Below are 26,084 nucleotides of genomic sequence, written 5' to 3' on the forward strand. Positions count from 1 at the left end.
TTGTAGACCAAATTTAATTCACTACTAGCGTAGTAATGTCTGTATTTCATACCAAGTTGTAATGTGGGATTTAATTAATGTCTGTAGTGTTGAATGTGCTGCCTATATGTTCCCAGTCAACTTCTGACAATATGAATTGATTTTTGATGCAGTCATTATTTCTTGTTGCTATCTGTGTGATCCTTTATTTCTTTCAATCAGTATATGAGTTAAAGGGACAGACCCTAGTTTTTAAAGACTACACATATATTTCACTATTATAGAGCTGTATATGATCACAGAAACTTATATTTTATTCTCTAGATTATCCATTTCCATACAATCGAAGTATTTCTGGTCATCTTGGTGTTTGTAATACCAAAAATTGCATTTTTCATATTTTTAAAACCGCATGTGTATCTGAGAAGTAGCGGTTTATTGATTCGAGTTCTAATCTATTTTTAAGGATATTTCCTGGTTTCAACGTCACAGACTCTTCTTTCACTCTATTGTTATGTTATCCAATTGAGTTACAGGTTTGTAAATTAACTAAACTTAGTGTCCATTTTTTATGGGTTAAAACTAAGGACTGTGCCTTTAAGATCTGCTAAGAATGTTTTTACAAGTAATTCTATATATTATAAATATATGGTTGGATCTTGCTCATAGGCCAGGAGCATTAGCCAAAATATAACAATCGGTCAGTCAGTAGAGAGCACACCTGAGGTGCTTGAGTCATAGCCAGTGACCCACAACGGGTATATATCAAAGTTAAAGTTAAAGTTAGTTTTGTTTAACGACACCACTAGAGCACATTGATTAATTAATCATCAGCTATTGGATATCAAACATTTGGCAATTCTGACATATAGTCATCAGAGGAAACCTGCTACATTTTTTCATTAGCAGCAAGGCATCTCTGATGTGCACTTTCCCACAGACAGGAAAGCATATTCCATGACCTTTGACTAGTTGTGGTGCACTGGTTGTCACATGAAAAACCCAGCCTCGGTGGCGTCGTGGTTAGGCCATTGGTCTACAGACTGGTAGGTACTGGGTTCAGATCTCAGTCGAGGCATGGGATTTTTAATCCAGATACCGACTCCAAACCCTGAGTGAGTGCTCCGCAAGGCTCAATGGGTAGGTGTAAACCACTTGCACCGACCAGTGATCTATAACTGGTTCAACAAAGGCCATGGTTTGTGCTATCCTGCCTGTGGGAAGTGCAAATAGAAGTCCCTTGCTGCTAATCGGAAAGAGTAGCCCATGTAGTGGCGACAGTGGGTTTCCTCTCAAAATCTGTGTGGTCCTTAACCATGTGTCTGACGCCATATAACCGTAAATAAAATGTGTTGAGTGCGTCGTTAAATAAAGCATTTCTTTCTTTCTTTCCACATGAAAAATCCAATCAGTTGAATAGGTCCACCAAGGTTGTTCAATCCTGTAATGTAAGCGCCTCAAGTGAGCGTTCAACCGGCAGTATATCAACAGCTGTGGTACAGTATGTTTTGACCTGTATGTAGAAAAGTGCATATATAGAAAAGATCCTTTGCTGTTAATAGAAATATGTGATACGTTTCTTCTGAAGACTGTTTGAGAATTATCCAGTCTTTAACGTCCAGCAGCCGGTGATTAATTAAACAGGCAGTCCTTTCCATTCCCACACAAATCGGAATAGAATGTGTGACAGGATTTCAAGAATGCACCTTTGAAACGAGGACTGCTTTTAGCAATGGAAATTACCCACGGGAGAATGGTTCGCTGGATGGTATTGATCCTGTGACCTCCCATGCATCAGGTGGACGTTCTCCGACTGAGCAACATCCTGGCTGTAATCTTATTAAGAAGCCTGTGTGCCTGCGGGAATCAAATTAATGGTCACTCTTCACCATCTGCTATAGGTTGGACTATACCAATTCAAATCCCATAGGCGACCATGTTAACGTTTGTGTTTAAAAACACTATATGCAATATATCAACCAAACTGTGACCCATAAATATCAGTACTACAACCCCTACCTCAAAGTATTAACTGCAGAAAATGGTACCTTTCATGGCTCATTTTCGGTATAACCAGATGTTTCTGCAACACCCCTAGTTTCGCACAAAATTTTAGTACTTTTTTTTACAGGTACCCCATACATGTTCCAAGCACAAGGCTACTTGACACGGTGGTACTACATCAGATAAAATTGCATACATTTTTAGCCCAGATGAAACTAATTTTTTTTACAACCAACACACTCACATTTATAACCAATCACAGGACTTGTGGTGTTAACTTCTCTATCAAAAGTTCGGTACACCTCGAACTTCGACCCAGCCGGAAATTAATTGGTATAGTGCAACCTATATACCCACCACCATGGTCGACATTCAGAACTCTTGAAACGACATGTTCAATAGGGACTCCTTATTAAAGAGCAGAGTAATATATAGCTTAGTGGTATAACCCTTGCAAAGGGTGTAGTGTGTCATGCCATTAATCCATTCTTAATAGATGATGGAGGGGAGGGGATGTAACTCAGTGGTACAGTACTTGACATATGGGGGAGGGGAAGGGAGGGGAGGGGAGGGGATATAGCTCAGTGGTACAGTACTTGACATATGAGGGAGGGGAGAGGAGGGGACGGGATATAGCTCAGTGGTACAGTACTTGACATATGGGGAGGGGAGGGGAGGGGAGGAGAGGAGAGGGGATATAGCTCAGTGATACAGCACTTGACATATGGGGGAGGGGAGGGGAGGGGAGGAGAGGGGATATAGCTCAGTGATACAGCACTTGACATATGGGGGAGGGGAGGGGAGGGGAGGGGAGGGGAGGGGATATAGCTCAGTGGTACAGTACTTGACACATGGGGGAGGGTTGGGATATAATTTAATTGGAAAGGAGATGCAATTCTTTTATTGCCGTTCAATATGGAAGTGAATTTGTGAGAGATATCGTTAAAAGAACTGCGAAGAATCTTTGATGTGTGAATATTTTTTTTTAATTATTTCCTTTAATGACTGCAAGGCAAAGGGAAATGTCACAGTCACACTTGTGTCTGGGAGACAGCAATGTTGGAAATTGTCAATATGCTAAAAACCAAAATAATGAGCAGTCAAATATATATGCAGCAATATAGAGAAAGTTTGTTTTGTTTAACAACACCACTAGAGTCTAGAGCACATTGATTAATTAATCATCAGATATTGGATGTCAAGCGTTTGGTAATTATAATTAACATGTAATTTTCAAATTATTACATACACTGATTAGCAGCGGGAAATCTCTTACATGCACTTTCCTACATACAGGACAGCACATACCAGTACGTATGCACCAAGAAAGAAAGGAAACAAATATTTGTATTACCTACAAGGGGGCGGGACGTAGCCCAGTGGTGAAGCACTCGCTTGATGTGCAATCAGTCTGGGATCGATCCCCGTCAGTGGGCCCACTGGGCTATTTCTCGTTCCAGTCAGTGCACTACGACTGGTATATCAAATGCTGTGGTATGTGCTATCCTGTCTATGGGATAGTGCATGTAAAAGATCCCTTGTTGCTGATTGAAAAGAGTAGCCCATGAAGTGGCGACAGCATGTTTCCTCCCTCAATATCTGTGTTGATCTTAACCATATGTCTAACACCATATAACTGTAAATACAATGTGTTGAGTGCATCGTTAAATAAAACATTTCTTTCTTTATTACCTACAAGGAACAGCACAATGCAGTTCATATTTATCGTACTGGTATAGTCTTGCTTTAATGAGATTACTCTGATTATTTTCTTGTTGCTCCTTCTGTAGTGAAATTAATCAAATAGAGTTATCTCGTGTCAAGACTATACCAGTCCATAAAACCAAAATGGTGGCCATAATGCTGTAAGCATCGTTTTCTTACTATGGCATGTATTAGTTTTATTTATTTCTAAACTGAATATTTTTTAAATAGCACCAAAACATTGTTTTTTTGTTTTTTTTCCAAAACACTTTTACTTTTCTTCATACGTCAAACTAAACAAACTTATTACAAAAAATATTTTTATAGGAGGATGGGACAGACAATATAGTACAGTTTCTAAGCAAGTAAATGTACAGGTATTTAATATATAATTGTAGTCATTAAAAAGGCTTAACTAGTTGGTAATTAACTTCTTAATAATGACAGCAAACTGTGAATTCTTTTTAATTATTTCCATATCTGTGAAAGCCACACATTTATTCTACCTCCAGGCTTGTAATAGCGATTTGGTTTGGTGCTACAATTAATAGTTTGTCCCGAGCAACAGGTAATAGATTCACAAGACAAATACCCCTGAGAGGTTGCCGTGTTTCTGCATGTGATACCATTTTATAGCATTGCCATTAAAGACACAGTTCCCAGTTTGTTCCCACTGTAACATGTTTCTGGTAATAGTCTAACAACTGAAGTTACATTTTAAATATACTTTCTTCTTTAGATTACAATGTGGTTTTTGTCATCTTCTAACAACTGAAGTTACATTTTAAATATACTTTCTTCTTTAGATTACAATGTGGTTTTTGTCATCTTCTAACAACTGAAGTTATATTTTAAATATACTTTCTTCTTTAGATTACTATGTGGTTTTTGTCATCTTCTAACAACTGAAGTTACATTTTAAATATACTTTCTTCTTTAGATTACAATGTGGTTTTGTCATCTTCTAACAACTGAAGTTACATTTTAAATATACTTTCTTCTTTAGATTACAATGTGGTTTTTGTCAACTTCTAATAACTGAAGTTACATTTTAAATATACTTTCTTCTTTAGATTACAATGTGATTTTTGTCATCTTCTAACAACTGAAGTTACATTTTAAATATACTTTCTTCTTTAGATTACTATGTGGTTTTTGTCATCTTCTAACAACTGAAGTTACATTTTAAATATACTTTCTTCTTTAGATTACAATGTGGTTTTTGTCATCTTCTAACAACTGAAGTTACATTTTAAATATACTTTCTTCTTTAGATTACAATGTGGTTTTGTCATCCCATTTTACTTTACAATAATTTTGTACATATGAAAAAAGCAATTTACAATAAGAACCAAAGTGAAAGTTGAGCTAGTACAAATATCAGGATGATCAAAACGAGATTACAAATGTGAATACTTGAAGGCACAACATGTCTTTAAATGACATGTGTTTATTACTTGAAGGCACTGCATGTCTTTAAATGACATGTGTTTATTACTTGAAGACACGACATGTCTTTAAATGACATGTGTTTATTACTTGAAAGCAGACATGTCTTTAAATGACATGTGTTTATTACTTGAAAGCACAACATGTCTTTAAATGACATGTGTTTATTACTTGAAGACACGGCATGTCTTTAAATGACATGTGTTTATTACTTGAAGGCACAACTTGTCTTTGAATGACATGTGTTTATTACTTGAAGGCACAACATGTCTTTAAATGACATGTGTTTATTACTTGAAGGCACAACTGGTCTTTGATATTTATTTCAACTTATTTTCATGCTTATATCCAATTAACGTTCAAGCACGCTGTCCTGGGCACACATCTCAGCTATCTGGGCTGTTTGTGCAGGACAGTGGGTTAGTTGTTAGTTACTTAGTGGTTAGTGAGAGAGAAGAGGGTGTAGTGGCCGTACATCTACCCACTGAACCCTTTAGAACTCGCTCTGGGGTGGAGCCGGTATCGGGCTGTGAACCCTGTACCTACCAGCCTGTAGTCCGATGGCTTAACCACGATGCCACCAAGGCCGATGTCATTTGATAGCAGTCATATAGCACATCACTAGAACATCTCTATAACACGCATGTCACAAGTGGTGTGCTTGACACCTAATACCTGTTAATTAACCCTTTCACTCCTAGTGGTTCCTATATCATCTCATTCATTCTGATACAAGTGCCTGGTCCACGGCAGCAAAGGGTTAATGTTAGAAGGAAGGAAGGGAAGGTTTTATTTAACGATGCACTCAACACATTTTATTTATGGTTATATGGTGTCTGACATATGGTTAAGGACCACAAAGATATTGAGAGAGGAAACCCGCTGTCGCCACTTCATGGGCTACTCTTTTCGATTAGCAGCAAGGGATCTTTTATATGCACCATCCCATAGACAGGATAACACATACCACAGCCTTTGATGTACAAGTCGTGGTGCACTGGTTGGAGCGAGAAATAGCCCAATGGGCCCACTGACAGGGATTGATCCCAAACCGACCTAATGTTAGAATGTCATTAAACAAGCATTGCATTAACGTCTACCATCAGGTGGGCAGCATAACGATTGATACAGGTGATGCACAGGTAACCATGTAGCTACCACAATGTCCTTATGAGACCAATCAATACAACATGTTATTAATGCATAAATAATTAAAAAGAAATGATTGAAATATTGCTGCATTTGGGTATAAAGTACCTGATTATGAAACACATTTATGCCTGTGCTAATACGTATAGTATTATGGGGTCTCTGCATGCGGTGAGCTATTGGTTTGATTGGAAGTGCTGACAAAGTCCATAGGCCTTAAATCCAATACAGACTGTCATCATAATGTGAATAAGTACAATGAAAGTATTGTACAAACATTGTATAACAACCTTCTTATTATACCTTTCACATATTAGTTTTATAGCACATGTAGTAGATAGTGAGGTTTGATTGGTCCATCATCCATCCATCCATCCATCCATCTGTCCATCTATCAGTTTGTCCATCTGTCCATCCATCCGTCCATCCATCTGTCCATCCATCCGTCCGTCCATCCATCCATCCATCCATCCATCCATTCATCCATCCATTCATCCATCCTTCCATCCATCCATCCATCCATCCATCCATCCATCCATCCATCCATCCATCCATCCATCCATCCATCCATCCATCCATGCATCCATCCATCCACCCACCCACCCACCCATCCACATGTAATAGTGGAGCTAATTTTAATTAGATTGCGTGTTGATGTGAATGGATCATTTGTTTACAAGCCAACAAGACCTGTATACCTGTATAACATAATGTTTTCAAACATTTAGTTGTGACTTCAAACTAATTTGTGGCTAATCGTGATGACGTTATATTACCGATGGCGGCGACTTTAGTACTGTGATTTACTAAAAATTGAATTAAAATGTTATTTTAGAAGTGTTTTAGGATAAATAGAATTCGCTACTCATGTGTTTTAATATATAACATATCAACCTCATCTAGTTAATCGGTATTTGTGGAGGCAAAGCCTAGACAAATACCGATTAACATAGACTCAGTTGATATTTTCAGTAATAAAAAATATCCTCTCTTTATACAAGTACTTGATATGATCAATCTAGGTCACATCCAACAGTTGTGATTCATAAATACAGTTATTTGGAATACCTAGTTGAAGTGGCCAACAATGTATTATAAGAAGAAAAGAAAAATGTTTCATTTTTAGATTGTATTTTGCCTATGACATCCATGATTTTCAAACATTAATTGTTGTCTGTGTTCACTTCCAGTTGCCAACCCACCAGAAAAGGCCAAAGATGACAGCAATGTTGCATCATCTACATCAAGAAATGGCCAGCTATCTCGTAAGTACTAACATTATTTGTATAATCTTTTTTTTCTTCTGCTGTCAAGATGCCAGTCTAAACTAGTTTCCAGGCCAAACACATGTACAGGGGGAGGGTTACAGGATTAAAAACACATTCACGCTCAAGAAAATTGTCTTTTCTTCACAATATATTTTCTAGGAGAGCATGCCTGCACTCACCCTCCTATAAACTGTGGTCACAACAGTCTATACCACCACCCCCTCCTATAAACTGTGGTCACAACAGGCTATACCACCACCCCCTCCTATAAACTGTGGTCACAACAGGCTATACCACCACCCCCTCCTATAAACTGTGGTCACAACAGTCTGTACCACCACCCCCTCCTATAAACTGTGGTCACAACAGTCTGTACCACCACCCCCTCCTATAAACTGTGGTCACAACAGTCTGTACCACCACCCCCTCCTATAAACTGTGATCACAACAGTCTGTACCACCACCCCCTCCTATAAACTGTGATCACAACAGTCTGTACCACCACCCCCTCCTATAAACTGTGATCACAACAGTCTGTACCACCACCCCCTCCTATAAACTGTGATCACAACAGTCTATACCACCACCCCCTCCTATAAACTGTGGTCACAACAGTCTATACCACCACCCCCTCCTATAAACTGTGGTCACAACAGTCTATACCACCACCCCCTCCTATAAACTGTGGTCACAACAGTCTATACCACCACCCCCTAGTATAAACTGTGGTCACAACAGTCTATACCACCACCCCCTCCTATAAATTGTGGTCACAACAGTCTATACCACCACCCCCTCCTATAAACTGTGGTCACAACAGTGTACTACCACCCCCTCCTATAAACTGTGGTCACAACAGTCTATACCACCACCCCCTCCTATAAACTGTGGTCACAACAGTCTATACCACCACCCCTCGTATAAACTGTGGTCACAACAGTCTATACCACCACCCCTGTGCCTGCAGGTATTTCAGATCTGTCAAATAAATTAATTACTCATTCAAGAAATCCATATTATGGCCTTACACCGGTGTACTGAACTGTGCAACCACTCAGGCTTGAATTAGCAGCTACCAAGATTTGAACCCAGCACCTACCAGCCCTAATCTAAACACTTGACCGTATTACCAACTGGTGAGAACAGCAGCTATTCAAGTGTTATTTGTTTACAATGATCCACTCTTTGTGCAGGCTTGTGCATGTTTGGCCTCAGCTAGCCTACAAGCATTGGATTGTCATCAATTAATTGGTACAGGTTTGGTCCACAAGACCTAATCAGATTCTTAGCATAATTAGGGAAGTCTTTGTCAGTGGTGCCAGTCTCAAAGACTTGTTCACAACACACAGGAAGTGGAACTCTTCACTTCTGTAAGATGCTTATTTGTGTTCAAGGACTAACGCTCCAATCATTGCATTGACACAGTTCATACCTTGCCAATTTTGTGTCCAGAAATATGAAAACTCAAGTTCTTTGTCAACAGAACTTAATAAGAAAGAAACTAATCTGGAAGATTGTTAGTAGTTTATTGATAAAACCTTCTGTTACAAATTTAAAAGGAAGGTTAGAAGATTGTTAGTAGTTTATTGATAAAACCTTCTGTGACAAATTTAAAAGGAAGGTTGGAAGATTGTTAGTAGTTTATTGATAAAACCTTCTGTGACAAATTTAAAAGGAAGGTTAGGACATTTTTATCTATCCTTAACAAAGTCAAACAGTGAATTATAAGTGTTATTTTCCAGGGCCCAGTTGCACGAAGTGATCTTAGCCCTAAGATCACCGTAAGCGCATAGCTACCTTATGTACTTTAGGTGATCGTAGCTCTAAGATCGGTTCGTGGAACGGGGCCCAGGTCGTGGTATAGTGCATGACATCTTTTGCAGTTAGCTCAATATTTAAGTTTCATATTTAGCTTGAATTCTCACAAACTATATGCCCTAGATAAATGAAACGTAGTTTATCATTGTATCTATAAATATTTGTTTCAATTTATGTTAAAAAAATATTGAAATAAAAAAATTAGTAAGAAAAAAGAAAAGAAAAAAAAGAGAGACTAGATTAACCCTGAATGTAACGTCAGAAATTGTTTCTTTAGTCACTGAATTCATTCATGGTTGCTAAAACGTTTGTTTGTTTGTTTGTTTTGTTTAACGGCACCACTAGAGCACATTGATTTATTAATCATCAGCTATTGGATGTCAAACATTTTGAAATTTTGACATATAGTCTTAGAGAGGAAACCTGCTAAAAAAAATTCCCATTAGTACGGTAGTAAGGGATCTTTTATATTCACCATCACACAGACAGGATAGCACATACCACAGCCTTTGATATACAAGTCGTGGTGTACTGGCTAGAATGAAAAATAGCCCAATGGGTTCACCGACGGAGATCGATCCCATATCAACTGCACATGAAGCAAGCACTTTACCACGAGGCTGTACATACTGGCCCTGTGAGACATTTGAATGTGTCACATGATTGTTATTTACCAATGATTTATCATCAGTGCTTCTATAAAAGGCTACAAGCTTGCTTTCCAGTATGCTGAACATGTAATTGGAGAAATTAAGGTTCTGTTGAAAATGTGGAATTATAATTTGGTAATGACTGCCCAAATACATGTAGTCTCATAGTAATTTTAACAAAGTAGATTGGATTTGATCTGAAATGCTTGGAAATGACCTTTGTTTGAGTATGGCATACTAGTATTGTACATTGAGCTTTACAGCTCATCTGTACACACACACACACACACACACACACACACACACACACACACACACACACACACAGAGACACACACGCACACACAGACACACACACACGCACGCACACACACACAGACACACACACGCACACGCACAGACACACACACACACACACACACAACCCCCAAAAAAACAAAAACAAAAAAACAAAAATAACCCAGGAAAAACAATCTTCAATGAAAAAGTAAATGTACATTACAAGAAACATATTTGACTCTATTTGTGAAAAGGAAAATGCTTTAAAAAAAAAAAAATCTTTTTTAATTTTGCTCACTTAAATAAATATTGAATACAATTTTTTCATTTTTTCAAAGAACATTTCAGCAATTATATTTAAATAGGTGACACACACCTCTCGGCTTTCTGTACTGGATTAAAATAGGGACAAAAAGGCTGGGGTCAGGCAAAAAGGATGAGTTTTGTGATCACTGACAGCACAAGTGACTACGTGCTAATTAAGCGACTGAACTAAGTGCCACACCTAGCTAGTTCAAGTAGGCATGGTTGACAAATGAGCATACGCTTGATGGATTTCCTTTCTTTCTGTGGGACAGGTTTGAGGATTAACATCGCCGTTATTTTGATGTCACGTGAACGCCGTACAACCCAGTGGCTAACGCACGGATTGAAAATCAATAATATTTTGCTACACTGACGGTGTGTTAAGAAAATAAGCCCAATCTTTGATGGTTATAGAGACAGGCTCAGGCTAGGTTGATGTGCTTTGTCTTAAAGGGACATGCCTGAGTTTGCTGCAATTTTTAAGAAAGAAAGAAAGAAATGTTTTCTTTAACGACGCACTCAACACATTTTATTTATGGTTATATGGCGTCAGACATATGGTTAAGGATCTATTTTTTATGGTGAGGTCTGAGCCAAGATCACACTGAGTGTATAAAGAGAAAGAAAGAAGGAAATGTTTTATTTAACGACGCACTCAACACATTTTATTTACGGTTATATGGCGTCAGACATATGGTTAAGGACCACACAGATTTTGAGAGGAAACCAGCTGTCGCCACTACATGGGCTACTCTTTCCGATTAGCAGCAAGGGATCTTTTATTTGCGCTTCCCACAGGCAGGATAGCACAAACCATGGCCTTTGTTGAACCAGATATGGATCACTGGTCGGTGCAAGTGGTTTACACCTACCCATTGAGCCTTGCGGAGCACTCACTCAGGGTTTGGAGTCGGTATCTGGATTAAAAATCCCATGCCTTGACTGGGATCCAAACCCATTACCTACTAGCCTGTAGACCGATGGCCTAACCACGACACCACTGAGGCCGGTCAGTTTTTAAGATGTTATCGACTAACAGAGATTTTTTGTAATTACATATAAAATATAATAGTGGCTGTATATTAAACGTGTTTCTGATCGTTCTACTATTTGTACTAGGTAAAATTTCATTTTATTTAAATTCCTAAAATCTATTTTTTTGTATGTACGAAATTATTTGAAAACAAAATGCAGTTTGGGCTTCTTACAAATATTAAGATGAATAGAAACACATTGAATATACCGACACTGATATTCTAAACGAGAAAATATATTTAATATGTAAGTGTAATTGTAGAAATAATTTATTTTTCGGAAACATCTTACAGTGCAGCAAACTCGAGAATGTCCCTTTAATGAGACCCCAAGAAAATGCACACAGTATGTGGCACTGTGTGTGCTATGTCCTATCCAAACTCCTAACAATCATTAATGACACAGCACTTCTAAACGAGGAATCCACATGCAGCATCCCCGGGGGTATGTGATACCTCGTTATATAGAAAGTACATTAAACGCATTTCAAAATGTTAAACATGTACTAGGCTTATTCAGACTATGTAATGTATGTGTGTCACTCTGTGTGACAGTGTATATAGGGCTTCTAGAATATGGCAACCAATTAAATGCCATTAATTTTGCCTTATGTTTTTTCTCTCAGCTTATGGCCGAATAATACAAACTGCCTATTTCCATTACATATATATGCTATAAAAACACATAACATTAGTTAGGTATGAAAAACATGTTATTGTGAACAATATGTAAAAAAAAAAAAAAAAAAAAAAAAAAAAATAATAATAAAGAATAATAATAATAAAATAATAATAATAATAATAATAAAAAAATAATAATAATAATTTAAAAAAAAAAAAAAAAAAAAAAAAAAAAAAAAAAAATTAAAAAAAAAGAGGTACCTGTAGTGTTTACTGTTTATCTGTCCAACATGTCAATTTTTTTTACACCAAATACTCAGGGGTAAACTGAAATCCACAAACTCACTGGTGAAGTGTATGTTGAGTACTACTGACTTACAACCTACATATATCATTTCTTAAAGTTAAAGTAAATTGTTTTCAAAACAATTCATTAATAAATTACTTTTCTTACAACTGAAGGAAGTTGGACCTGAAAGATGAGATACAATATTTTGCACTCTTGAGATTAAATTTATGGGGGTGCATGGGCATAGTCGTACTTGTGCCCTTCAGTCACTCAAATGTGTGTTGGATCTGATAATCACTGTGTGTGTGTTGGATCTGATAAACACTGTGTGTTGGATCTGATAATCACTGTGTTGGATCTGATAAACACTGTGTGTTGGATCTGATAAACACTGTGTGTGTGTTGGATCTGATAACCACTGTGTGTTGGATCTGATAATCACTGTGTGTTGGATCTGATAATCACTGTGTGTTGGATCTGATAATCACTGTGTGTGTGTTGGATCTGATAATCACTGTGCGTTGGATCTGATAATCACTGTGTGTGTGTTGGATCTGATAATCACTGTGTGTTGGATCTGATAATCACTGTGTTGGATCTGATAATCACTGTGTGTTGGATCTGATAATCACTGTGTGTTGGATCTGATAATCACTGTGTGTGTGTTGGATCTGATAATCACTGTGTGTTGGATCTGATAATCACTGTGTGTTGGATCTGATAACCACTGTGTGTTGGATCTGATAACCACTGTGTTGGATTTGATAATCACTGTGTATTGGATCTGATAACCACTGTGTTGGATCTGATAACCACTGTGTGTTGGATCTAATAATACTGAGCTATGCACACAGCAGCAATCAGTTATATATGTACTTGGCAGATTAATGCCTTCACCATGGAGGTCAGTATAATTGATGATGTGCTTGTCATTTCTGTTATGTTGTTCACCATGTCCACTGTAATCTGGCTGCACAGAGATGAAACTTTAACTTCAGCAGTAATAAGATAATTTAATGCATTGTATCTGTGACATGCGACTCGTTTACTTGGCTGTGCAATCAGTGGTGGTACTTATATCAATGCCAGTCTCAAGTAACCCTGATAATGCACGAGTCGAAAGGTCTGTGCCTGGACACTGAGGGGCGGATGTAATTCAGTGGTAAAGTGCTCGCTTGAGATGAATTAGATATACCAGTCTTGGTGCACTGGTTGGAACGTGAAATAGCCCAACAGGCCCACCAATGGGCATCGATCCCAGACCGACCGCACATCAAGCGAGTTTTTTACCACTGGGCTACGTCCCACCCCCGCCACTCCTAAGGAGATCCTTTACACCCCTTTGACAGCGACAAAGAGGAATGCTGCAAAGAGGACTGTCACAAAGAGGACTGTCACAAAGAGGACTGCCATTCCCAGACCAGTTTATTCAATCAAAACTAGCACAAGACAGAGCTCATTGGAATAAATACAGCTGTGATGACATGCACTCATGAACCACTGTCAAAACAGTGATGATATCGGGTGACCACAAAAGTTGAGCATATCCTGTCCCACCGATGGCTGTCAAGTCTATCACTTAATCTAAATGCTTCATTCCAACCAGTGCACCACAACTGGACAAAGGCTGTGGTATGTGCTTTCCTGTCTGTGGGAAAGTGCATATAAAATATCCCTTGCTGCATTAGAAAAAATGTAGCAGGTTTCCTCTGATGACTAAGAGTCAGAATTACCAAATGTTTGACATCCAATAGCCGATGATTAATTAATCAATGTGCTCCAGTGGTGTCGTTAAACAAAACAAATTCTTAATCGAAAACAATGTTAAATAAATGGGCAAGAGTTTCACCAAAGAGATGAAAATGTTTACCGGTATGCACAAGTTCAATATATGGAACAGCAACAGCAATAAATTTTGGTCAGTGATACATCATTTTAGTAGACATAGGCCTCAAATCACAACCATAAACCTTTTTTAATGCTCTCAGGAGTCCCTGGACATCATAACCCTGCTGGAACAATGTCTGTGCCAGAATGATATGACATTGTTTGAAATCTGCATACCATGAGCATGTCCTAAAGTGTTTTAGAAGTTGTGATATGCAGACACCAAAAGCTGGAGCAGAAGGTATATTGTTCGACAGGGTCTCATCATTATGGATGTTTGTGTTTTCTCTGTTTCCACCTTGAACTTACATGTATATTAATAGTTTTAAAGGGACATTCCTGAGTTTGCTGCATTGTAACATGTTTCCGACTAATAAAATATTTCTACTATTAAATTTACATATTAAATATATTTTCTGGTTTAGAATATCAGTGTCTGTATATTCAATGTGTTTCTCATTTGTAAGAAGCCCAAACTGGATTTTGTCTTCAAATAATTTTGTACACATAATCTTTTTTTTTTAGAAATAAAATGAAATTTAACCTAGTACAAATATTAGAACGATCAGAAACACATTTAATATACAGCCACTAATATTTTATGCAGAAAAATATATTTGATATGTAATTACAATCGTTAAAAAGTCTTTGTTAGTTGATAACATCTTAAAAATTGCAGCAAACTCAGGAATGTCCCTTTAAGAGACATTCAGTTTTACTCAAAATTTTATATTTATTTATAGCTCTTTACATTGTGTTGTTTCTCTCTAGGTACGGGTTCTCTCACCGTCCTGCGGCGCACCAACTCGAAGAAGACAGGCAGCAGCAGTAGCCGAGCATCCAGCGTCTCCATCGACAGTGTCGACTCCTACGCCAGCGGCGATCTCGGTGTTGACAAACTGCCCCCCATTGACACACCTGAGGCGTCACATTGCTGCTCTGTCAGGTGAACACACAGATGGTGCCATCTTTACTTTTAAAAGTGCCATCATCATATTGGCTTATTGTAGTCTTATTTTACAGTTTTAATATAATACATTTTCATATTGGTACTGAATTTTATACGGAACTGCACACAAAATAGTCCCAAATTTTGTGATACTTTTATTTTGCCATAAAATGACCTGCATGTACATGTAGAACTAAATAATTTCCTCAAAACACATTTTGTTTAACATTGTAATTTGTGTTCCAGAATTTTTTAATAAATGTTTTTTTTTTGGGGGGTGGGGGGGGGGCGAGGGGTTTCGTTTATCCTATTGCCCCCTTTCCTTTTTCTCCTTTAAAATCTGTCTCTTTTCTTCCTGATGTGGCAACTCCTCATATTTTTAACTCCTTTTGCTGTCCACCTCCACATCCCAGTCCTATTCTCACCAACAGCAACAGGTGCTTGTTGTCTCTTGTGGCCATCTGTGCCACACACCTGCCATTCCCCATCAGCTTTTAACAGTGGGCTTAGCCTGACCACTATAGCATTGTTAAGAGTCATTTGTTTCTGTCAAAAGCGGTATAGAAACTATTAGTTTTATCGTGTAGAAACTACAATGTATACTGGCTATAGCTCCGAATGGGAACGAATAATGGAGAATTGAAAAATTAAGAGGCAGTTTGATGTTACAGTATAAATGTTATATATATTGATGCAGTTCAACAATTATTGCTGTAAATGGATGTTTGAAAAATGAGAGAATGACCTACCTGAAAAGTTAGCAAACATCCGTCATGCGCACAACTCATTTCCTAGTGACATGATAACACTTCCTAGTGACATGATAACACTTCCTAGTGACATGATAACACTTCCTAGTGACATGATAACATTTCCTAGTGACATGATAACACTTCCTAGTGACATTATAACACTTCCTAGTGACATGATAACATTTCCTAGTGACATGATAACACTTCCTAGTGACATGATAACATTTCCTAGTGACATGATAACATTTCCTAGTGACAAGATAACACTTCCTAGTGACATGATAACATTTCCTAGTGACATGATAACACTTCCTAGTGACATGATAACACTTCCTAGTGACATGATAACATTTCCTAGTGACAAGATAACACTTCCTAGTGACATGATAACATTTCCTAGTGACATGATAACATTTCCTAGTGACATGATAACACTTCCTAGTGACATGATAACATTTCCTAGTGACATGATAACACTTTGAATTATCAGGTAGGGGATATCAGGTCAATAGGAAGCATGGTTGCATGATAATATTGAAAATCACATTTTGTGTTCATTTAATTTCCATGTTATGGCAAATATTGTAGAGTAACCACCCCTGCAGCCATCTTTATGTGTGTGTCTGTTTCCGTGATGAGTACACATGTCCTAATCCAGTCTCTCCACAAACTAGTAGTAAAAATATATAACTGATGACAGTATTTTCCCTAGCTTGTTTTAGCATGCCTCAATAGTCTAGCACCATCTTGCCTTAACCAGCACCATGCGATTAAACAAGCCTTTTTCAGTAATTAATTCTAAAATTGCCTTTATAAAACACCCCAAAAAGTATTATTAATTAATAAAATATGCCTTTTATATCTTTTGCCATTCATTTATTAAAGTAAGCACATACATGTAAATTACATTAATGTTGATTTCAATTAATTTTTGTGTATTTTTAATGAAAAACAAGTGCCCTGAAAATGGTGAAAATGCCCCAAAAGTGTTTGTTCTACCATGCCTTGACAAATTTCTAGGGAAATCACTAGATGAATTTGAATTCATATTAATAACAAGAAAATTAGTTTCAGTCATAGTTGATATAAATAATAATGAAAATTACTATTCACAGGTTACGGCAAATTCTGCGGAGGATAGAAAAAGAAGAAATTTCTAAAGAAGATATGAAAAACAATCTAGAATATGCGGCGTCCCTCTTAGAAAATCTGTACATAGATGAAACGAGGTAAGGACTCCACCTCTGAGTTCTTTCTTTTTTTACTCTTTCCATGTCCTTTCCAATATTAGTTCATCTACGTTTTTAATATGTTCTCAGACAAACATCTTTTACTGTGTACCTTGTGTCCTGTATGGTGATTGTGTATGTCACCGATGTCTGTTTGTCCATATTTCCGTCTGTCAGCCTCATGAGCAATTTATTTTTCAGTGGAACTGAAAATTCTATTCCTCATTCTAAAAGGTAGGCTCTTTGTGCTTTGTTTTATTAAGCCTCCTTCTAACAAAGGTTTAAAAAAAAAAAAAAAAAAAAAAAAAATTAATAAAAATTTCAGAAGTAAAAATTACTACCATAATTTATTTAAATTAATCAGTTTTCTAATAACAGAAGTTTATTAATTTAATGTGATAAGTTTCCTAAAGACCAGGGGCCTAATTCACTAAAGTCTCGCAACTTTGCGATCTCGCAGTGCAATGCTAAAAGACTTGCAAAGAGGATACTTTGTTGTCTAGCAGAGCCTAAGAGAACTTTGTGAATTAGGCCCCAGTAATTGATGGAGTAAAATATAATAATACATGATATTCAATATAGTGTAATAAAACTAATTTAAATTAAAATCTATCATATGTTATGGGGTTATAAAATTTTAACACCATTTTGCCTATATCCCAATGTGTTTGGTCTTTAGTTTATCAACTTAAATAGTGTAGGCATTTCAGAGTATTGTCTATGCTCCTAAAAACTGTTGAACAGTAAATGTCTATATTTAAGCAAACTGTTGAACAGTAAATGTCTATATTTAAGCAAACTGTTGAACAGTAAATGTCTATATTTAAGCAAAAATGTGGCTAAAACTGATACAGAACCCAATGTGCCAGCAGACTTGACTGCACTAACTGTGGGTGATATGGAATCAGCGTATCAAAATATGCTAATCCGTGGCCACTTTCCCCACTGTTCACATGGTTTATGGAGACATATTTCTAAAAATATTTTTGAATAAATAAAGTTAATGATGTTCTGGTGTACTTTGGGGTTGCTGCTCAGTGGCAAGTTATCATGAAAAAGGTTGTAATAAATGCATGAAAACCTTTGTTGAGGGAAACAATTTTTTGCTGACATTAGTCATCGTTTTTTCTAATGTTTTCAATTTCACTTGATCTATATGCACTGTAGATTTTCCATTTCTAATGCACACACTTACTTATATGAATTTATTTACATACATGTATGATGTATCAGGTTTACTGACAAACGACCACCGTCAATCAACATGGATGCCTTTTTTTTTTTAAAGTACAATTTCACGTGGAATATCTCTATCACCATTATCATGATTTCGATCAGTGTGGTGGAAAGGAAAGGAATGTCTTTTAAGTGACACCTCAGCACACATCCCTGTACTGATTGTGTACCAGCCCATTCAGCACGCAAGTAAACCAGTCTGGTGGTTTACCCACCATGCATGTCCATAGTATAAAGAGTTCATAGGATTAAACCCATTCGATTTCCCTTCACCGGCCTCGGTGGTGCATTGATTAATTAAGCCATCGGACTACAGGCTGGTAGGTACAGGGTTCGCAGCCCGGTACCGGCTCCAACCCAGAGTGACTTCTTAAGGGCTCAGTGGGTAGGTGTAAGGCCATGATCAATGCATCCTCTTCTCTCGCTAACCACTAACCAACTAATAACTAACACACTGTCATGGACAGACAGCCCAGATAGCTGAGGTGTGTGCCCAGGATAGCGTGCTTGAACCGTAATTGGATATGAGCACGAAAATAAGTTCAAATGAAATGAATGATTTCCCTTCCACAACTGGTACCATATATCAAAAGCTTTGGTATGTGCTGTCTTGTTTATGAGAAAGTGCATGTATAAAAGATCCCTTGCTACTTACTAATTGAAAAATGTAGCAGGCTCCCTCAGAATAATATGGGTCAGAATTACCAAATGTTTTACATTAGGATTAATTAAACAATGAGCTCTAGTGGTGTCGTTAAACAAAGCCAACTTTAACTTAACCGCTATGCCTAGGACATTATTATTATTGAATGCTGACATTTATATCAAGTACCGTACGGCGGTGGATTTAGTCCAGTGGTAACGTGCTCGCTTGATGTGCAGTTGGTTTGAGATCGATCCCCGTCAGTGGACCCATTGGGTTATTTCTCATTCCAGCCAACACACCACGACTGGTATATCAAAGGCCGTGGTATGTGCTATCCTGTCTAGGATGGTGCATAAAAAAGATCCCTTGCTACTAATAGAAAAATGTAGTGGATTTCCTCTTTAACTACATCTATGTCAAAATGACCAAATGTTTGACATCCAGTAGCCGATGATTAATAAATCAATGTGCTCTAGTGGTGTCGTTAAACAAAACAAACTTTTATATGAAGTACTTTCCTATACAATATTACTAATATGTAATTTAATTAGAATATTTAAATGCAAAACATATCATTGTTACTATCATTGTTATCATCATCATCATGTGGCATTGTGCCTGATGTAATTAGATGGTTACTCATCGATTTTAGTGAGCTTGAAATATTACTTGATATAAACATAAAAATAACAATTTAAAAAAAACACATTATCTTCAATGACAACTGGAGAACAGTGTCTTGTTATAGTTGAAGAGTGCATATATGATCAAGTGTAGTAGTTTTTGCATATTTGGTTTGATTAATATTTCATTAGTAGTGGTGTGGTGTTTTTAATTAAAACTAGTACGTATATGTATTAACATTCCTCAGTATTGTTTTGGTTCAGTGACTAATCAATTATTACCGTAGACATAGATGATTATTGATTTAGTTTTAGCACGTGTGTTGGTTTGTCTAGTTAATTAACGACGTCGGCTGTGAATGATGTGTGCTGTAATACGTACCTTTGGTACCAGAATAAAAATTGTGGATTGTTGTACTTTTTAAAACTAATAAAATAAATAATAAAATGTGCAATGTAGATGAAGGTGTGGGTAACATTTTGTACAAAACAGGGTCAAAATATGGATATCGTACAAATTGACCTATTGTCACAATACACATAACAAAATCAGTGGGATTTGAGAAGTATTTTGAAGAAACAAATGCATAACAAACATCAGGCACATACATGTAGACGTACACAACAAGGATACAACAAGCACACAACAAGCACACACCAAGTACACAGAAGTACACAATAAACACACAACAAGCACACACCAAGTACATAGAAGTACACATCAAGTACACATAGTATACAACAAGCACACAACAAGCACACATCAAGTATGCAACAAGCACACACCGAGTACACACGTACACAACAAGCACACAACAAGCACACATCAAGTACATAGAAGTACACAACAAGCACACAACAAGCACACATCAAGTACACAGAAGTAAACAAGCACACAACAAGCACACATCAAGTACACAAATGTACACAACAAGCACACAACAAGCACACAGCAAGTACACAGCAAGTACACAGCAAGTACACAGATGCACACAACAAGCACACATCAAGTACACAGCAAGTACACAGCAAGCACACTGAGTTCAAAACTGTATAGTTTGTTCAGTTATTTAAAGCATTCATGTGTTACTTTTAACTCCTTTTCCTCTACATATGCATGAAAGCCAAGTTTTAATATAAATGTGTAATTCATCATCCTAAAATGCACATGCTAAGTTTAGTTATTTCATTTTAAACAAATATTTTTGTTTTGAATGCAAGTTAATATGTACATTAAATTATCAAATACTGTTTTTAATTAAAAGACAAATTGAGTGAAATTTAGTTAAATATGAACAATACTGACAGAGATGGAAGTCTGCCCGAGTTATCTGAAATTCTGGACTATTAATTCTCTGTACAGTCTTTTTGGCTTTTCTGCTGTTTGTAAAAAATGTTCGATATTCTTTGTCCAAAAAATTATGATATGGATTTCAGCTGATGCTTTGTGCTGAATAGGGGTATGATTGTAGACCATTGTACAACTCTAACCCTAGGGCCAATCTCAGTACCTGACCAATTCAAATTCCCAGATTTTTTTTTTTTTGTAACCTACTTTCATCTTTATACTGACACAGATGTGATCGCTAAATATCTGAAGACCAAAGATCTCCACATCAAGATGGCTTCTATTTACCATCAGCTCCATTAAAGGAAAAATGTAGCGCACTTTCTCCAAAAGAATATATGTAAAAATTACCAAATGTTTGACGTCCAATAGTTGTTGGTTAATAAATCAATGTGCTCTAGTGTTAATAAATCAATGTGCACTAGTGTTGTGTATAAACGAAACAAACTTTACCTTTAAATCAAGATGAGCTACATTTTCTACCATGTCCAACTAAGAGTAAAGAAGACCTCAGCTTCCATGTTGATTTCTAGTATAGACTTCAGTCAGTCAATCAGTCAATGAATTAATGAATTAATAAAAGTTCAAGTACGTCTGTCTTGGGTATGCCCTCTAAGTTCCCTGGAAAATGTGTCCATGACAGGAAACTGATGGGGATATAAAGGCCATGGAATTTGAAGTCTTAAAGGCATATTGTCACAGACCACTGACCTATTAAATGGCCTAACAAAGTATTACCTGTAAAAATAAATATTTGATTTGTCCCTAAAGGTACTTTATTCAACCATCTACGTAAGTACCATACCCCACTTATTAATGATATTTTGTAAAAACAATTGAATTATGGCAATGGTCCATAATTCAAAAACTAATATTGCCAAGAGGGTTGACATGGATTTCACTCCATCATGGTTCAGTTAAGGAAATAAAATAGCCTGATTTGGTTTCCAAAAATTAATGTAATTTTCATTTATTATTATTGTTTTGAGATATAAGGTTCTTAAATCCGTGACAGTATGCCTTTAATAAAAAAGAATAATAATAGATTATAGTAAGTAAATTTAAATTAAATCCAAAGAGGAAACAACCATCACTTGTACCAATCTCCCGTCTTCATCGACCCTCAACCATTCCATGCATAGCCACCCTCGTGTTCTCTCTATCAACCATCACTTCAAAGTATGCTCTATGGTCGGTGTTAGCCAAACTGTTGATTAAATCTCGCATCTCAATGGAGATGAAGCTGACAGACTTTGCTTAATGTCATGAGTGGCCAAGTCTGCAATGCTGTGACCATTAAGCAATGAGTTTCATTAAACGCTGCAATGTCCAGCTCACTTTCCGTATAACAAGACGCTCCATTACACGTGCATTCCTTTCTGATGCACTCTTTTTAATTTGAAAGTCTTGTTTCCACTAAATATCAGCTTTTATTTTATGTGTGAATTTGTTTTGCTCAATATTTAACAGCAGAACGTAATATATTTATTGATTGGTGGTCTGTTGGGACTGGACGTGGGCCATTTCATTCTGATTGCAAATGTTTCAGATGTTAAATGGTTTCTGTTTCTGCAGCAGGAAGCATGAAAGGTATTTCAAGTCGACCACTGTGGCTGTCTCTGGGATTGGGCAAGATTACTGTGCCTTTTAATTAATATGCTTGATTAAATGTATAATTGATTGAGTTATCCTGATAGCTGGTCAGTATGCTTAACCTCTGAGTAAGTGTGCTCAGCTGATGGACAGTTTTCCTGTTGATGTTTGGAAACCTAATGGAGATTAAAGCAGGAGTGGCAGCTCCGTTCGGTTTGAGGCCTAATTACATTTGCTTTACTGAAGAGCACACGTCTGTGATGTATTTCTTATTGTTGTAGAGTTCATTCATCTGATGGATTCTGTCAATTCCCAGATTTATCATTTGTAAATGGTTTCTGTGAAAATTTCTCTTTGAAATCTTAATTCATTTACAGTCTTTACTTGGTTGTAGAGTCTTATAAAGAGTCCATTTACTTTAATAACTTGGCCATACAGTGGCCCAGCAGTCCTTTTACACTAGAGTTCCAGAGATATCAGTTACAGCATATAGCCAGTTGCAGCATTAATTGTACTTGTACCTACATGGTATTCTAATTAATGAACCAGTATAGTTTAATTAAATAAAATGACAAAATCATAATATTTTTTATTATGCACTGAATATATGCTATAGGGTGTATACTACCAAATCAAATTCCATAGACGACAATAGTAACATATGTGGCTAAAACTCCTACCTGCAATGTATCAACCAACATAAACGCCATGGATATAAAGGCTACCATCCCTCACCCTTAAAGTGAATCAGAAAAAATTGGGGGTCAAGTTGCTCATTTCTGTGATAACGGGTAGCGCCTATGACTATACCTTAGTTCCGCACAAAATTCAAGTACTTTTTTTTACAGGGACCCCATACATGTTTCAAGTACAAGGCTACTTGACGCAGTGGTACTAGGTGAAATAAAATTGCATACATTTTTTGCCCAGATGAAACTATTTTTCTTTACAACCAACAGACTCACATTTATCACCAATCACAGGACTTGTGGTGTTCACTTCTCTATCAAAAGTTGGGTGCACCTCAAACTTTGACCCAGCCAGAAGTTATTTGGTTTAGTACTACCTAAAGCTACTTGCTATAAATAATAATTTTTCACAAAATTGTCAGATCTTAGTTTAAGATGCATATATTAATTGCTTATTTTTGTGATCATTTGAAATGGTTTGAAACATCACACATCTTGACAATTCCCTAGAATAGAACGTTCTAAAAAGTAGTTGCAGTATCATAAGTATTTTGGCACAATTTAGTCAATCACTTTCATTAAGACACTGTTATAAGCTTCTGTCAACATTAGGACATTAAGAATCTAAGCCAGAAGAAAAAAAGGAAATGTTTTATTTAATGATGCACTCAACACATTTTATTTATGGTTATATGGCGTCAGACATATGCTTAAGGACCACACAGATATTGAGTGAGGAAACCTGCTTTCGCCACTTCATGTGCTACTCTTTTCGATTAGCAGGAAGGGATCTTTTATATGCACCATCCCACAGACAGGATAACACATACCACAGCCTTTGATATACCAGTCATGGTACACTGGTTGGAACGAGAAATAGCCCAATAGGCCCACCGACGGGGATCGATCTAAGCCAGAAGAGTTGGGGTGAGACGTAGCTCAGTGGTACAGCACTCGCTTGCTGCGCGGTCAGTCTGGGATCGATCCCCGTTGGTGGGCCCATTGGGCTATTTTTTAGTTCTAGAACAGTGCACCACAACTGATATATCAAAGGCGGTGGTATGCACTACCCAGTCTGTGGGATGGTGCATATAAAAGAACCCTTGCTGCTAATTGAAAAGAGTAGCCCATGAAGTGGCGACAGTGGGTTTTCTCTCTCAATATCTGTGTGGTCTGTAACCATATGTCGAACACCATATAACTATAAATAAAATCTGTTGAGTGTGTCATTAAATAAAACTCTTTTTTTTCTTTTTCTTTTTTAATAATCTAAGCCAAAACTATATCACTGACTTTTCTCATCCCTTAAAAACAATATTTTTACCGGCCTCAGTGGCGTCGTGGTAGGCCATCGGTCTACAGGCTGGTAGGTACTGGGTTCGGATCCCAGTCGAGACATGGGATTTTTAATCGAGATACCGACTCCAAACCCTGAGTGAGTGCTCTGCAAGGCTCAATGGGTAGGTGTAACCACTTGCACCGACCAGTGATCCATAACTGGTTCAACAAAGGCCATGGTTTGTGCTATCCTGCCTGTGGGAAGCGCAAATAAAAGATCCCTTGCTGCCTGTCGTAAAAAGAGTAGCCTATGTGGCGACAGCGGGTTTCCTCTAAAAACAGTGTCAGAATGACCATATGTTTGACGTCCAATAGCCGATGATAAGATAAAAAATCAATGTGCTCTAGCGGCGTCGTTAAATAAAACAAACTTTACTTTTCTCATCCCTGCCATTGATGAAACATGTAACAGAACTTGTCATAAACTGGATTTTAAAATTTCTTTTAGTAATATCATGTACTTTGATTTCATTTGGTTACGCCACTGGCCTGGTAGATACTGCATGAGTTCACACCTTGCGACTGCATGGTTCCCACCCCATGCAAGTTGTAATGGTTTAATGTGAAGATGTAAGACCACTATACCAATTTCTCTCTCACTATATAACCACTTAACATTAACCAACTGTCATGGACAGTGTGTGTGTGTGTGATACTTAGTTGAATATAAGCTTGGAAATATGTGAAAACGAACTGAATACTTGACACACTGTGAGCAGATTTAATTAATTTCATTTCAACTTATTTTCATGCTTATATCCAATTAAGGTTCAAGCATGCTGTCCTGGGCACACACCTCAGTAAATCTGGGTTGTCTGTCCAGGACAGTGGGTTAGTTGTTAGTTGGTTAGTGGTTAGTGAGAGAGAAGAGGGTGTAGTGGTCTTACACCTACCCACTGAGCCCTTAAGAACTCACTCTGGGTTGGAGCCGGTACCGGGCTGTGAACCCTGTACCTACCAGCCTGTAGTCCGACAGCTTAACCACTGCGCCACCGAGGCTGGTGCAGAGTTAATTGAAACTTACACTGTGTGTTCTCTCCTAAAGCTTAGTTTCAGCCTTTACCTATGTGGAATTTAACATGAGTGATTGCTAGATTAACTGTTCTCTGTGGCAGCAAGTTCGCTTTGTGACAGATCGGTTTAAATGAAGTTATTTACAGACAGATTCCCAGCTGGACTGGTAGCTGGAGGCCACTGAGGTATGTTTCAGAAAAACAAAGACATGAATGGCCGTTAGAATGGAA

General features: G+C 37.3%; 1 protein-coding gene across 3 annotated transcripts in view; it reads left to right on the forward strand.

Annotated features, from left to right (window-relative positions):
* The window catches only part of LOC121387039 (calcium/calmodulin-dependent 3',5'-cyclic nucleotide phosphodiesterase 1A-like), a 256,785-nt gene that overhangs the window by 144,020 nt on the left and 86,681 nt on the right, over window positions 1–26,084 (forward strand). For all 3 annotated transcript variants that reach the window (XM_041518047.1, XM_041518048.1, XM_041518049.1), the window contains exons 2-4: window positions 7,476–7,550; window positions 15,209–15,383; window positions 17,254–17,367. In XM_041518047.1, coding sequence (XP_041373981.1) covers window positions 7,476–7,550; window positions 15,209–15,383; window positions 17,254–17,367 — 364 coding nt within the window. The remainder of the gene's footprint in view (window positions 1–7,475; window positions 7,551–15,208; window positions 15,384–17,253; window positions 17,368–26,084) is intronic.

This window comes from Gigantopelta aegis, chromosome 13 (genome assembly GCF_016097555.1).
Source record: "Gigantopelta aegis isolate Gae_Host chromosome 13, Gae_host_genome, whole genome shotgun sequence".
Taxonomy (NCBI): Eukaryota; Metazoa; Mollusca; class Gastropoda; order Neomphalida; family Peltospiridae; genus Gigantopelta; species Gigantopelta aegis.